Below are 15282 nucleotides of genomic sequence, written 5' to 3'. Positions count from 1 at the left end.
ACACTTATTAGGAAAATTTGAACAGTTGGTGTTCCTTTCTTTAGGAAAGAGAAGACTGAGGTGTGATCTTATAGAGGTATTTAAAGTTTTAAAAAGGCTATAAATAAGGCAGATGTAGAGAAGATGTTTCAGGTGAGACCAGCAGTAGGGGTATTAAACATAAGTGTTGACTGATACATCTAAACAGGAATTCAGGAGAATCTTCTTTACCCAGAGAGTGGTTAGAATGTGGAACTCACCACCAGAAAGGGCAGTTGAGGTGACAAGGTTAAATGCATTGAAAGGGAAGCTCCATAAACACCTGAAAGGGATAGAACTTCATGCTGATAGGGTGGGATGTAGATGAGTGGGAGGTGGCATGTGTGGAATATAAACACCAGCCTGAATCTGTTGGGCTGAATGGCTTGTTTCTGTACTATAAATATTTTGTAACACCTATCACAAAATACTGCATATTACTGTTAGCCTTGTTTATCCTATTTATGCTGGTATTGCTATTAGTCCATCTTATCCTATTACTTCTTGTATTCTTGATGGTACTGGTTTTCCTATTATTGCTGGCATTGCTGTTAGCTGTGCTTGTCTTATTAATTCTATTGCAATTTTGAGGTTTCTAAGATTATTATATTTTGGGACTGTAGCTTTAAATTAAGTGTAAATGAAGGGGACTGTGTGATTAGTTCTGCAGTCTGTCTGACAGTGAGCCTGGGTGGTTTGATTGTTAGAGATCAAAGGAAGATTTAGATTTTTTACACTGAGAAGAAGGTGCAAGGTACTTATGCTTGGAAGAATTAGCAGCAGTCTGTCTGGGTCTCTGAGTTTACCACGAGTAGACTCTGGGTCTCCCCAAGTCCCAAAAAGATGTTGTAGGTATTGGGTTATGAACAGTTGGGCTGAAAACGCTCCATTTACTTCTAAGATGAAAGGGATTTGGGATAAAGGGTACATAATTAGCATTTCTACCTGGATGCAAGGTTAATGTGTTTCATGTTGCCACAGGCAAGAGGGGTGAGGAAGCCATTTTTGAGAGCAGATTACAGGCTTCCCTACAAACCAATGACTATCGCAGACAGACAGCAGAGGTTCTGTGAGGTCAGCAGAAAGAAAAGGCTGCTTGACTTTGTGAGCTGCCATAGTTGGATGCGGAGAGCAGGAGACGATCTTGAGTTGAAGAGATGCATTCTGCGGCCTTCTGGGAATTCTGGGAGATTTGTTCTGGCATGTTCAGGGGAAAGAAGAATTATCAGAACAGAATTTACTGCTGGTGGTAGGTTTAAGAAACTCTCTGAAAACTGAGGAAAGCACCTGGAGATGGTCACTTGAAATTATGACTCGGTGAAGGGGGATACGGGAACCCATTGGAAGCTATGAGTAAGGACTGTAATTCCATGGAGCGTGTGATCTGTGATAATATAAATGTTCTTCTCTGTAGTTTGAAGTATAAGTTACCTACAAAAAGAAAATAATGTTTAGTCAATAGGGCTTTTAATCATTTGTTACAGTACAAGTTCTAGAATGTGAAATTTTGATGAATCATTCTTTCAGCTGTTAACTGGAAATTTGAATTTCTTTTTGAAAGCTATTGATCCCTATGGAGATCATAACAATTCTGAAATTACTGGATTCTGTTGTTCCTGTCAATGCTGATGTTACTGTTGGTCCACCTGCTCCTATTAATGCTGGTATTACAATTAGTCCAGTTCTTCTGATTAATAACAATATTAATGAGCCCTGCTCTTTCTATTATTGCTAATATTACTATCGACCCAGCTGATTCTATTTACACTACTACTATATTAGTTATGATTCTCTTATTAATTCTGTTGTCACCATTGGTCTACCTGATTCTCTTGATGCAGACATTTCCTATAGTCCTGCTGCTTCATTTAAAGATGCGAGAACTATTTGTTCCATCATTCTTATCAATGCTGATATTACTATTAGTTCTGCTGACGCTATTAATGCTGTTATTGCTATTTGACTGGTTGTTCCTGTTAATGCGGGTATTACAATGATTTGTGTTATTCCTATCAGAGCAGGTTTTACTGGAAATCCAGATAACCATTGGTGCTCTTATTACTATCAGTCTAGCTGATCTTATTACATAGAATAACTCTAACCCTATCAGCATATCATTCTATTCCTTCCTCCTTCATGTAATATCTAGCTTCCCCTTTAAATACTTTTATGGTATTCATATCAATTACTTTATGTGCTAATGAGTTCCACATTTACATGACCCAAAGCAAATAACTTTCTTATGAATTTCTCATTGGATTAATTTACCATCTTTTAATTATGGCCCTTAGTTTTGGACAGTACTTTTGACAGCACCCCCCAAATCTGCAAAGTCTGACAACTAGAAGAACAAAGAACAGCAGGTCCAAGGGAACACTACTATCTGCAAGTTCCCCTCCAAATCATGCATCATTTTGACATGGAGATATATTGCTGTTTCTTTCCTGTTGCTGGGACAAATTCCTGGAATTCCCTCTCTAACATGTGGGTGTAAATACATTGCAAAGATTGCAGCAGTTCAAGAAAGTGGCTCACCTCTAATAGTAAAGAATTCCCGCAGTACTGCACTGGAGAGTCAGATTGACTTACTGCTCAGGTTTTGAACACACAACCTTCTGCTATGTAAAAGCAAGAGACCTTTTGACTGAGCCATAGCTCACAAAGAAAGTGGCTCACCATCCCCTTCTCAAGAGCAATTAGAGATGAGCAATAAGTGCTGAGCTTGATTGTCTCTAATACCAGCATTAATAGGAACAGCTGAACTATGAATCCTACTGCTCAAATTAATGCTGCCATTGCTACTAGTCCAGTATTCCCTAATAATGTTGGTGTTGCTATTAAACATGCTGTTCCTTTTAATGCAATGATTTGTTATTCTAACTGGTCTTATTAAGTTTGGTGTTACAGAGTCCTGCTGCTCATATTAAAGTTGAGAAGGATAATTAGTCCAACTGTCCCTACTAATGCAGGTATTACTATTCCTGTTACTCCTATTAATACTACTATTACTATTAGTCCTGTTGAAGCTGCTTTTTCTATTTGGATATTTAACCAGTATTACTGTAACAACAACACTCCAGATACAAGACAAGGTGTGGTATATCTTTGTTCAGGCACAATAACCGAAACTGACCCAATAATTTAATAATTTCAATTTAACCAACTTATTGGAGTTCTTTGAGGAAGTAACAGATGCTGTGGATAAAGGGGAACCAGTGGATGTACCGCACTTAGATTTTCAGAAGTTATTTGATAAAGTGCCACATCAAAGGTTATTGTAGAAAATAAAAGCTCATGGTATAGGGGGTAACATATTGGCATGGATAGAAGATGGCTAGCTAACAAGAAGCAGAGAGTAGGCATAAATGGGTCTTTTTCAGATCGGCAAGATGTATCAAATGGTTTGCCACAGGGATCAGTGCTGGGATATCAACTGTTTACAATTTATGTAAGTGACTTGGATGAAGGGATGGATGGGATGGTTGCCAAATTTGCCGATGACACAAAGGTAGGTAGGAAAGTAAGTTGTGAAGAGGACATAAGGAGGCTACAAAAAGATATAGATAGGTTAAGTGAGTGGGCAAAGATCTGGCAAATGAAGTATAATATGGGAAAATGTGAAATTGTCCATTTTGGCAGGAAGAATAAAAGCGAAGCATATTATCTAAATGAAAGATTGCGGAGCTCTGAGGTGCGGAAGGATCTAGGTGTCTTAGTGCATGAATCAGAAAAGGCTAGTATGCAGGCATAGCAAGTAATTAGGAAAACTAATAGAATGTTATCATTTATTGCAAGGGGAATTGAAAAGTAGGGAAGTTATGCTTCAGTTGTACAGGGCACTAGTGAGACCACATTTCAAGTACTGTGTACAGTATTGGTCACCTTATTTAAGGAAGGATGTAAATGCATTGGAAGTAGTTCAGAGAAGGTTTACTAGTGTAATACCTGGAATGGGTGGGCTGTCTTGTGAGGAAAGGTTGCACAGACTAGGCTTGTATCTGCTGGAGTTTAGAAGAGTAAAAGATGACTTGATTGAAACATATAAGATCCTTAGGGCTCTTGACACGGTTGATGTGGAGAGGACGTTTCCTCTTGTGGGAGAATCTAGAACTATGGGTCACTTTAAAAATTAAGGGTCGCCCATTTAAAATGGAGATGAGGCAAAAATTTTTCTCACAGAGGCTCGTGAGTCTTTGGAACTCTCTTCCTCAAAAGGCGATGGAAGCAGAGTCTTTGAATATTTTTAAGGCAGAGCTAGATAGATTCTTAATTAACAAGGGGATGAAAGGTTATCGGGAGTAGGCAGGAATGTAGGGTTGAGGTTACATTCAGATCAGCCATAATCTTATTGAATGGCAGAGCAGACTCAAGGGGCCGAGTGGCCTACTCCTGCTCCTTGTTCATATGTATGTATGTAAAGCCTAAGAACAACTTATGCAGACTTACAATCTATTATTATTAGTATGTTTTTTTTAAAAAAAATGCTTTATCTGAACACTGAAAGAGTTTGGCTTTTTAGGGAATGAATACAAGAGCTCAAGACATAGGCAGCTGTAGGCATGGTCACTAACGTGCAATGATCAAAACTGGGAATGCACAAGGAGCCAGAATTGGAGGAGTACAGAGAAGGCTTAAAAGACTGTAGGAGGTTATGGAGACTGGGGAGAGGCGAGGTCTAGAGGTCATGGAGCAATCTGAAAACAAGGCTAAGAATTTTAGCACTGAGATGTTGCCAAAGTAGGTCAGCAAGCACGGGTCTGGTCTGGTCGGGTTGGGTCAGGTGGGCAAAGCGATTGGAAAACAGGATGCCCGCAGGAGAGCATTGGAATAAAGTCTAGAGGTAACAAGGTGAAGGTTTCAGCAGCGGATGAGCTGAGGCCATGTTAAGGAGGTGAAAGTAAGTGGGTTTTCTTGCTGCTTGCTTACCTTAATGCTGGCATTACCCATTGGCCCAACTTTACTCCATTAATGCTGGTCCTTTTTGTTCCTATTAGAACTGTTGCACCTAGGAGTGGGTGCAAATTTTTTTTTTAATGAAAAAAAAGTCAGTCCTGCTGTTCATGTAAATGCAGTCACTCTTGGTCCCAATGCTCCTTCTGAGCATGAGTGCTGCCTGATGGTATTAATGCTGGCGATGGGCATCAGTGGGGCTGTGCATGGGAAATGGTTGCGTAAAGTGTTAATCCTGGGGCTGCCTCAGGTGCTCACTGACATCCGGGTGTGTGCGGTGGGGGCGCGGTGTGTGCGCAGGCGCGGTGCTGCGGTTCGAGGGGGGCTGGCGGCTGCGTTTCCGTGTCCCGGGCAGCGGAGCGGTTACCGGAGAGAGAGAGAGAGAGAGACACGGAGAGAGGGAGCCGGGGGCGCGAGGAGGCGGAGAAGGCAGGAAGGGGAGGGAGCAGCGGCGGCGGCAGCCCCCCCCCCGCGAGCTGGGAGGCCAGGCGCCCACCTCAGCCCGCGGCCTGAGAGCAGGGGGAGGGCCGGCCCTCCCTGTCCCTGACATGTGAGGCGGGCCAGCGGCCACCATGAAGAAGTTCAACATCAGGAAGGTGCTGGACGGCCTGACGGCGGCGGCGGCCGCCTCGTCCTCCTCGTCCCAGCCCGGCCAGCGGCCGCCCGACAGTGACATCGTCGAGACCCTGTGTTCCGAGCACTTCCAGCTCTGCAAAGTGAGTGCGGCTCCCCGGCTCTCTCCCGGCCTCTCTCTCTCCCGCTTTGCCTCACACCCGCCCCGGGTCAGGCCACCGCCACCATCGGCAGCTGGGAAGGGGGGGGAGACCCGGCCCTGCCCACGCACCCCCGCCCCCCCCGGGGGTAATGCAGCATTTAGGGGGCCGGGCCGCCTTTCTCCTCCCCGCCCTCCCCTTGTCACTGGGCCCCATCACCGCTCGTGTCAGTGTCTCACCCCCACCTACCCCCCACCATCAGACCGACTCCACACTCCCCCACTGCCCCCATACCCCCCTCGCCAGTCCTGCTCCCATACCCCCCTCGCCAGTCTTGCCCCCATACCCCCCTCGCCAGTCCTGCCCCCATACCCCCTCTCCAGTCTTGCCCCCATACCCCCCTCGCCAGTCCTGCCCCCTCGCCAGTCCTGCCCCCTTGCCAGTCCTGCCCTCATACCCCCCCCTCGCCAGTCCTGCCCCATACCCTCCCTCGCCGGTCCTGCCCCCACACCCCAAATGCCCCCCCACCGGTCTTGTCCCATGCCCACTGTTGTGCCCACCCTCCCCTCGCCCACCAGCCCACCGCATCTTGCCCTAACTATCCATAGCCCACCCACCCCTCGCCCAACAGTCCCCCTCACTCGCCCGTCCACCCCACGTCCAATAGTCCCACCCACCCCTCACCTAAAGGTCCCACTCGTCCATCCACCCACCCACCCCTTGCCAAACGGTCCCGCCCGCCCCTGGTCCCGCTCGCCCGCCCACCCCTGGTCCGACCCGCCCATCGGTGGCCGTCCCGCCCACCCACACACCCTTGCCCGCGTGTCCAGCCCACCCATACACCTACTCCTCACCCGAATGTCCCGCCCGCCCACCCACCTATCCCTTGTCCACCCACCTATCCCATGTCCACCCACCTATCCCTTGTCCACCCACCTATCCCTTGTCCACCCACCTATCCCTTGTCCACCCACCTATCCCATGTCCACCCACCTATCCCTTGTCCACCCACCTATCCCTTGTCCACCCGCCTACCCCTCGCCCGAATATCCCGCCCACGCACCTCCCCCTCGCCCGACTGTCCCACCCGCATGCCCACCTCCCCCTCGCCCGACTGTCCCACCCGCCCCCCTCGCCCGACTGTCCCGCCCGCCCGCCCACCTCCCCCTCGCCCGACTGTCCCGCCCGCCCACCTCCCCCTCGCCCGACTGTCCCGCCCGCCCCCCTCGCCCGACTGTCCCGCCCGCCCCCCTCGCCCGACTGTCCCGCCCGCCTCCCTCGCCCGACTGTCCCGCCCCTCCCCCTCGCCCGACTGTCCCGCCCGCCTGCCCCCCTCACCCGACTGTCCCGCCCCTTGCCCGACTGTCCCGCCCGCCTGCCCCCCTCTCCCGACTGTCCCGCCCGCCCGCCCCCTCGCCCGACTGTCCCGCCCGCCCGCCCCCTCGCCCGACTGTCCCGCCCGCCCGCTCGCCCGACTGTCCCGCCCGCCCGCCCCCTCGCCCGACTGTCCCGCCCGCCCGCCCCCTCGCCCGACTGTCCCGCCCGCCCGCCCCCTCGCCCGACTGTCCCGCCCGCCCCCTCGCCCGACTGTCCCGCCCGCCCCCTCGCCCGACTGTCCCGCCCGCCCCCCTCGCCCGACTGTCCCGCCCGCCCGCCCCCCTCGCCCGACTGTCCCGCCCCTCCCCCTCGCCCGACTGTCCCGCCCGCCTGCCCCCCTCACCCGACTGTCCCGCCCCTTGCCCGACTGTCCCGCCCGCCTGCCCCCCTCTCCCGACTGTCCCGCCCGCCCGCCCCCTCGCCCGACTGTCCCGCCCGCCCGCCCCCTCGCCCGACTGTCCCGCCCGCCCGCCCCCTCGCCCGACTGTCCCGCCCGCCCGCCCCCTCGCCCGACTGTCCCGCCCGCCCGCCCCCTCGCCCGACTGTCCCGCCCGCCCGCCCCCTCGCCCGACTGTCCCGCCCGCCCCCTCGCCCGACTGTCCCGCCCGCCCCCCTCGCCCGACTGTCCCGCCCGCCCGCCCCCCTCGCCCGACTGTCCCGACCCCCTTGCCCGACTGTCCCGCCCGCCCACCTCCCCCTCGCCCGACTGTCCCGCCCGCCCACCTCCCCCTCGCCTGACTGTCCCGCTCGCCCGACTGTCCCGCCCGCCCACCTGCCCCTCGCCCGACTGTCTCGCCCGCCCGAATGTCTCGCCTGCCCGCCCAAACGTCCCGCTCGCCTCCCAACCACCCACCCCTCTCCCAAGTGTCCCGCTCACCCACCCCTCGCCCAAGTGTCCCACCCGCCCACCACTCGCCCGCCCACCTACCCCTGGCTCACCTACCCTCCCACCCACCCACCCTTTAGCCACCAGTCCCTCTTGCATGCCCCCTCCCGCTTGCCCACGCCCCGCCCACCCCTCACCCACCAGTCCTGTTTGCCTGCCCATTCCCCCACCCCTCGTCCACCAGTCCCGTCCACCCCTCACCCGCCCGCCCATCCTTCATCCACCAGTTCCGTTCGCCCACCCACCCCATCACCCCACCAGTGCTACTGGACCGCCCACCCACCCCTCGCTCCCCTATTCCTGCTCGCCGGCCCACCCAACCACCTGTCGCCGGCTCTCCCACCCAACCCTTTGCCACCGGTCCAGCTCACTTGTCTGCCCAACCATGCACCCCTTAACCACCGGTCCCTGCTTGCTCACCCACCCCTCACCCACTGGTCCTGCTTGCCTGCACGCCCACTGATTCCCCTCGCCCACTGATTCCCCTCGCCCACTGATTCCCCTCGCCCGCCCGTCCCTCCACCCCTCACCCACCAGTCTTGTACACCAGTCCCACCCACCCACCCCTTGCACCCCCCCACCGGCCCCGTACCCACCCGCCACTCCTCCCAGTCACCTCCCATCAGTCCTAGCCCCTGAGTAGTCCCACTTCGCACTACCCCCGCAACCCCTCTGTCCCACCCATCCACACTCCCCATCCTACCCGCATATCATCAGTCCCACCCCACACTATCTTCCCCCACCTCCCCCCCCCCAAATGCCCGGTCAGCTCCCCCATCCCTGCCCAGTCCCACATGCCCCCCACCCACCCCATCAGTCCCTCCCACACTGACATCCCACCAGTCCCACCCTACTCCCCCGCCCCCAAGAACCCACTAGTCCAACCCTGCTCTGCACCCCCTTTAGCACCATCTCCTAATATTCCCATTTTATTGAGGTTAGTCTTGCGCCACCCTGTTAGTTCCTGACTTGCACCCCCTTTCCCCATTTCCCTGTCAGTTCCTCTCTTGGTTTCCCACCCTTCTCTGTTAGGTCTCATCTGTCTGACCTTCACCCCCTACCCCGTCTGTTTGCCCTTTCCCCTGCCAGTGCTCACCTGCTTGCTCCCCCTCCACATCCTCATCTCATCCCTATTAAACCACATCTCCCTCCTATTAATTCCTATCTGTCAATTCAGATTTTGCTCCTGTCAGTCCCCATCTTCCACTTGTATCCTGGATTTTGCTGTCTCTGTAGCCTGTTAATCCCCATTTTTCCCCTCTTGCACCTGGGTTTTTCTGCTGCTACTTGTGGTGTCAGACGGTTCGTCATGGATTTCCATATCAGCCTTCAGCCATGGCTTTCGATCCAGTGCAGAAAATCTTGGCAATTGGAACCCAAACTGGATCTTTGAGACTGTATCCTTTAACTGCTATCAGAAAAAAGTTATTGAGCTCCATCTGCTGTGCCTAGTGCGGTTGGCACCTTGCTCCACCCCACTGGAAGGGCTGGCCATGTATTCTGTGCCCCCTTGGCACCTTGATGGCTTTGAATGGTGCATGGACCATTGACACGCTACATTTTTCCTGTTACGGCCATGAAGATGCGCAGGAGAAATTCTTTTTTGATTTATCAGTCAGTGGAGGTAATGCTTGCCATTTGGCTTGTCATTGTGTCTGTCAGTTCTGTGCTAATCTGTTGTGTAGCAATTAGTCTGCAATTTGCTCATGTTGCATTTATTATGGATTCTAATTATCAGACTTTAAGCTGTGGGGCCTGTGTCTTTTGCCTGTTACGTGCTGTGCGTATACAAGCTCTGGTAGTTCAGTTCTGGTTGGTCACATGCTTAGTGCTTCATTATCAATCTATCCATCTGACTTGGTACAGCTGCCCCCCTCCGCGGGACATGTGCAGTGTAGCTTGTTATATTTTACAACTGTGTGTGCATTGCAGCATGCTTTGTTTGCCATCTCTTTTTAAAAAAAAAACAGAATGGCAAAGCATTGCACCTGTGACTGCAGCATTTATTCACAATCTTTCTTCTATGATGTAGTTTTATGTAATGTAACTCAAATGTTATACTACTGATGCACTTGCATTTACAGCATGGGCAGGCTTATGTTAGTGGAATGTTAAGTGCATTCAGCGGTTTTTTTAAAGTAAGTTGTATTTTGTGAGTATTGAAACATTTTAGAGTAATTTGAATTTGTTCTTTTTGCCTGACTTATCCTGGTTATCTAGTATAAAATATGTTATTGACCATGCACTCCCCTTTTAATAATAAAATGGATTATTTATGTATTCCTTGTAGTTAAATGGAAACTAGGGGTGTGAGGGCACCTGTGGTGAGGAAGGGGATCAGCAACAAATTCATTCAGATGTCTCTTCATTGCTATCCTAACTTGCGCTAAGTCCACTTCATCTATCACCTCTGTTCTCAGTGAGCTCAATTTTTAAAATTCTCACCCCTGTGCTCAAATGCATCCAAGAGCATGCCCTTCCCTAACCCAATAACTTCCTTGAGTCCTACAAACCTCAGATCTCTGTGCTCCTCCAATTCTGGCCTGTTGTGCATCCCTGATTTTCATCATAGTACCATTGGTGGCTCTGTCTTCAACTACCGAGGGCCAGAGTCCTGGAATTCCCTCCCTGCTTCTTCATCTTCCTGCTTTTCTACTTCCATCTCCCCATTTGAGATGCTTTTAAAAACCTACCTCTTTGACCACACTTCTGGCCATCTGTCCTCATTTCTTCTTTTGTGGCTCCATGTCAGCTCTTGTTTGATAACTTTTGTGAAGTGGCTTAGGGCATTTTACTTTGTTGTTACCTGCTGCCCCTCACCAACATCATCACAATGTCAGATAAAACATGCATCCTAATGACACCCAGTTCTAATTCACCACCACTTCTCTGAACCCTCCACTGTCTCTCAATTGTCAGATTGCTTGTCCAACATCCAGAACTTGATGAGCAGAAATTTTCTCCAGTTAAATATTGGGAAGAACAAAGCCATTGTCTTCGGTCCCTGCCTCAAACGCTGTTCCCTGGTCACTGACTCCATTCCTCTCCCTGTTAACTGTCCGAGGCTGAAACAGACTGTTCACAACCTTGGTAAAATATTTGACCCTGGGATGAGTTTTCAACCACGTATCTTCATCATTAAGATTACTTAATTCTACCTCTGAAACACTGCCCAACTGTGGCTCTGCCTCAGCTTATCAGTTGCTGAAATCCCCATCCATGCATTTCAACCTCCCATGTTCTACCTTTATGCTATCCAAAACTCTGCTGAGCATACCCTACATCGCACCAAGTCCTATTTACCCTACGTCAAAGTGCTCACTGCACTTAATTGAGACACAGCTTAACTGGGAACCAATTTTAACATTCTCATCCATGTTTTCAAATCCCTCCACAGTCTTGCCTGTCCGTCTTCCTCTGATCTCCTCCAGCTTCACAACCTTCTGAAAAATCTGCACTCTTATAATTGAGGCTTCTTGAGCATCCCTGGTTTTACTTGCTCCACTGTTGGTGGCTGTGCTTTAGTTGCTGGGCCCTGGACACTTGGGTCCTAGGCATGGGCTTTGGAGCTCAGGAGTGTGGGGCCCAGGGACACTAGCCCCCTCCAGACACCGTTTCAGAGATTGAGACAACCTCTGGTGTACTTCAAGGTGTTTTTCCATAGTCAGCGTGGATTGTGAGCGTTGGCATGCCATTTGGTGGACCTGCCTTTAGGCAAGACAATATGTACACATTTCCCAGTAGGTGATTGGATAGCAATCATTAGCAAACTCTGTATTTTTAATCCAACCCTGAGAACTTAGCTGATTTCATTTTCTTCCTTGGGTAACTCAGCACCATCCAGGTTAGTTATTTGCTACAGATCAGAAGGTTAGCCATCTGGTCTATGGCCAGTAACTGCCACCTTTCTCTCTACTTGAGACTGTCCACCAAGCTACCTATCTTTAAAATTCAATTTTATTAAGAAGCGCTGGAATCACATTGAGAAAAATTAGTTTAATGTTGGGATAAACTGCTAAGATCATCACTTTCATTGTTAACTGAAACTATGTTGAGGGCAGAGTGAAGCAGGATATTCAACATACTGTACTTTGATATTTTTGGTGCTGATGTAATGGTTGTGGTTGGAGAAATAATAAACTCGATTTGAATGTAAGAGAGGCCTAAATTGTACTCTGCCATCATGCACTGTTTTTGTTTTATAAAACCCCTTTTATTTTTATAACCACCGCTATGTTTTTCTCCCCTTGTTCATGTTCCTCCAACCTCGTTCCCCACCCCAGACTTAGATGGGAAAGTGATGTATTGCTAAGTTTTTTCTAAGATATGGATCTGGCTGTTAAGAGATGCATAATCAACTTGGGGATGATCCAGCAAGTCTGCCTTTCTTTCTCTCTTTGCCACCTTGCTCCCATCCTCTTTGTGACTTTCTCCCTCTGCTCTCCACAGCACCCCCCCTCCTCAACCATGTTATGTTGCGATGGTGTGTTATATCTACTTCCCATCAGTCTGTACAAATAAAAAAGTCAAACCACAATGGAGCAGTGAGCTGGAATGCACCATCACAATTTGAGCAGGAGGGGTGCAGGTGCTACCTAAGAGAATTGTGAATATCCAGATGATTTTAAGTTTAAAAGTATCTGTAGAGGATATTTTGAAATTCTCATAAGTTTGAATGTACTTGTAAATCAAGATTGTGATTGCTAAAGTGAATTGGCAGCAGAGATTTGTGTACTAGACCTGGAGCTGAGAAGTTCAGACAGATATTTTGTGAATATCTGCTAATCAAGGAGTCCCAGTAGTGTGTACTGGAATTGGGAGCAGGATTTTTATGCCTGGGGATTCGGTACTGTGAAGGGTTATTTTGTGATACATGCAGGAATTGGGATCAAATAAGGTACATGAAAAGCATGTTGGATAGGAAGTGCTGATCATGGAGATTCTAGAGAGAGCAGGCAGGATTTGGATTACAGCGATGATTGGATTTAAAGACAAGTAGGAAAATAATGCTATCAAATAGGATCTATGCATTGATTAGCATAAGGACACTCTAAAGGGGAATTTTAGAACAATCAGAATATCTTCAGGGAGCAAAGGAAAAAGAAACGTGTCATTACCTCCCAGCTTTCTGTTATCTCTCCTGAAACTCCGTTTGAATCTGTCCAAATGGCTTCCTATTATGTCAAATCACTGGGACTACCCTAGCCCAAGTCCTGAAAGTCCTCTAGTCTGTGATTATGACGCATTATCCTTTATAGCTCTCCTCAATCTTCAAACACCGTTCAACACAGTTGACCACACTGGCCTTTTTCACCAACCCCCCTCCATTGCCCAGCACTATGGGACTGACATTGTATTCTATCCAGATACAACGAGTGCATCTCCAGTAATTGCTTCTCCTCCCTTCCCTGCAACATCATCTCTAGGAACTATTTCTTGATCTAAATGTTGCGCCTCTCTGCATGCAAAGGATTGTTTTCCATATCTGTGTTGTTTGCATCCAGCCCCCTACCTGCCTGTCCCCTATCAGTCCCGCACCCGCCCACCTGCACTCACCTCTCTGTGCATGGCAAACCAAAGCCATTGTTTGCTTGCTGCTTACTCCAACCCCTTTCTCATCTACAAACCTGGACTGTGAAGGCCCAATTTGCAATCTGTGTCCTTTTCGACCTTGGGCTGAGATTCACACGTCACATCCTATTCATCACCAATACTGAATAAATTTATTTCTGCAGCATTGCCCACCTCGGCTGCTGGAACTGTCATTTGTGCATCTGTCACTTCCAATTTCTCTTGCTCAACTTTGTAAAGCACTATTGGAGTTTTTGTACTTTAATGGTGTACCATGACTATGAGTTGTTGTTGGAGTTCGCTCCAATTGCGAGATTTCTTGGTGGCCACGTGCTGTAAGGCTGTGGTTATAAACATTGAAAAAACTGGGGATGGGCTGGTGTGAAGAGACCACTCATGTTTGCCTACTTGGCAATTAAAGGCTTGGGGAAGAGGAGCTAAAAGATAGGAAGACTGATATTGACAGGAAGATGGAGCAGTGGAACTTAAACCTATAAACTCTGAGTTATCCTTGATCTTTCGAAAGAAGTGAATAGAATTTTGGAAGTAAGTAGAGGTTTGCACCACAGAAGGAGGCCATTCAACTCATGTATTGCTGTCAGCTTTCTGCTAGTGCAATCCGAAATCTACTCTCTCTGCCTTAGCCTCTCCCATAGTACTGTATTTCCTGCTGCTTTGAATATTCATGCTATTTTCCCAGAAAATACGCTTTGGCCTCTGTCTCAGCCACTCTGCAAATCATTCCATGCTCTTAATTTCTTGCAGAAATAAATTTCTCTTAACCTCTCCTTGCTCTCATATTGACTAATTAATGGCTGTCCTGCTAATCAAGTGGTGTTTGTAAATATCTGCCACGCCTTTTGGGAGTGAATCAAATTGTTGAGGAAAATGGGTTGAACAGGCTGTGATCAGAGAGAACAGATGTTAATGTGGAGGAAGCAATTGAAACCTTGTTTAAGTTAGAAGTGAAGAGTTCTGTAATTAGCTTCTGATCCAGTGGTTATTTCCGGATGGATGAATTACAATGGGTCACTGGTTTTCCTTGTCTGTAATTGTCTTGTGGGAGGTGACACATCTTGAACTCTAGACAAGCAAGGTTTGAATGATCAAGGGGAGGAAGAGAATTTAAAGTAGCAATAAATCCTGGGATATGGGACTAAAGCCCATAAGACAAAAATGCCTTTGTTGCCTGTGGCCACCACCTTTTAAGACAAAAAGGAAGAGCTTGCATTATGTTGAGTCTTTCACAATCTTGAGATATCCCAAAGTGCTTTGCAGCCCACTGAAGTATAGTCACTGTTGTAACATGGCAACCAGTTTGCTCACTGTATGGTCCCACAAACAGCAATGTGATAATGCAGACCATTTGTTTTTTTAGGTATTTATTGCAGGATAAATATTGGTGAGGGCACCAAAGAGAACTCCTCTGCTCTACTTCAAAATATAGAGCCATGGGATCTTTTATGTCTGTCTGAGAGGGTATTTGGGGTCTCAGTTTAACATCTTAGTGAAAAACTGACACCTTCAACAGTGCAACACCCCCCAGATTGTGCACTGCAGTGTCACGTATTGTGCAACCAATATTTGCAACATGTGCTATAATGACAAAGACTTGCACTTTAGTGCTTTGAACACCCAAGGCACTTCACAGGAGCACAATTGCATTAGAAGCAGTTCAGAAAATGTCCACTCGACTCCCTGGAATGGTGGGGACGTGGAACTTACATTATGAGGAAAGGTTGGGCAGTTTGGGCCTTTATGCACTAA

The 15282-nt window shown here is 48.9% G+C and overlaps 1 protein-coding gene across 5 annotated transcripts in view; it reads left to right on the top strand.

The window, feature by feature from the left end:
* Positions 1 to 5265: 5265 nt before the first annotated feature.
* The window catches only part of stxbp5a (syntaxin binding protein 5a (tomosyn)), a 193094-nt gene continuing 183077 nt past the window's right edge, over positions 5266 to 15282 (top strand). For 3 of the 5 annotated variants that reach the window (XM_078556630.1, XM_078556628.1, XM_078556627.1), the window contains exons 1-2: positions 5267 to 5684; positions 9244 to 9341. In XM_078556630.1, coding sequence (XP_078412756.1) covers positions 5541 to 5684; positions 9244 to 9341 — 242 coding nt within the window. In that variant the 5' untranslated portion in view covers positions 5267 to 5540. Of the gene's footprint in view, positions 5685 to 9243; positions 9342 to 15282 lie in introns of all 5 variants that reach the window. The other 2 variants (XM_078556629.1, XM_078556631.1) reach the window with 1 other exon arrangement.

Source organism: Cetorhinus maximus, chromosome 14 (assembly GCF_964194155.1).
Source record: "Cetorhinus maximus chromosome 14, sCetMax3.hap1.1, whole genome shotgun sequence".
Lineage (NCBI taxonomy): Eukaryota > Metazoa > Chordata > Chondrichthyes > Lamniformes > Cetorhinidae > Cetorhinus > Cetorhinus maximus.
The sequence above is the reverse complement of the archived record's forward strand: the minus strand, read 5'-3'. Positions and strand labels throughout refer to the sequence as shown.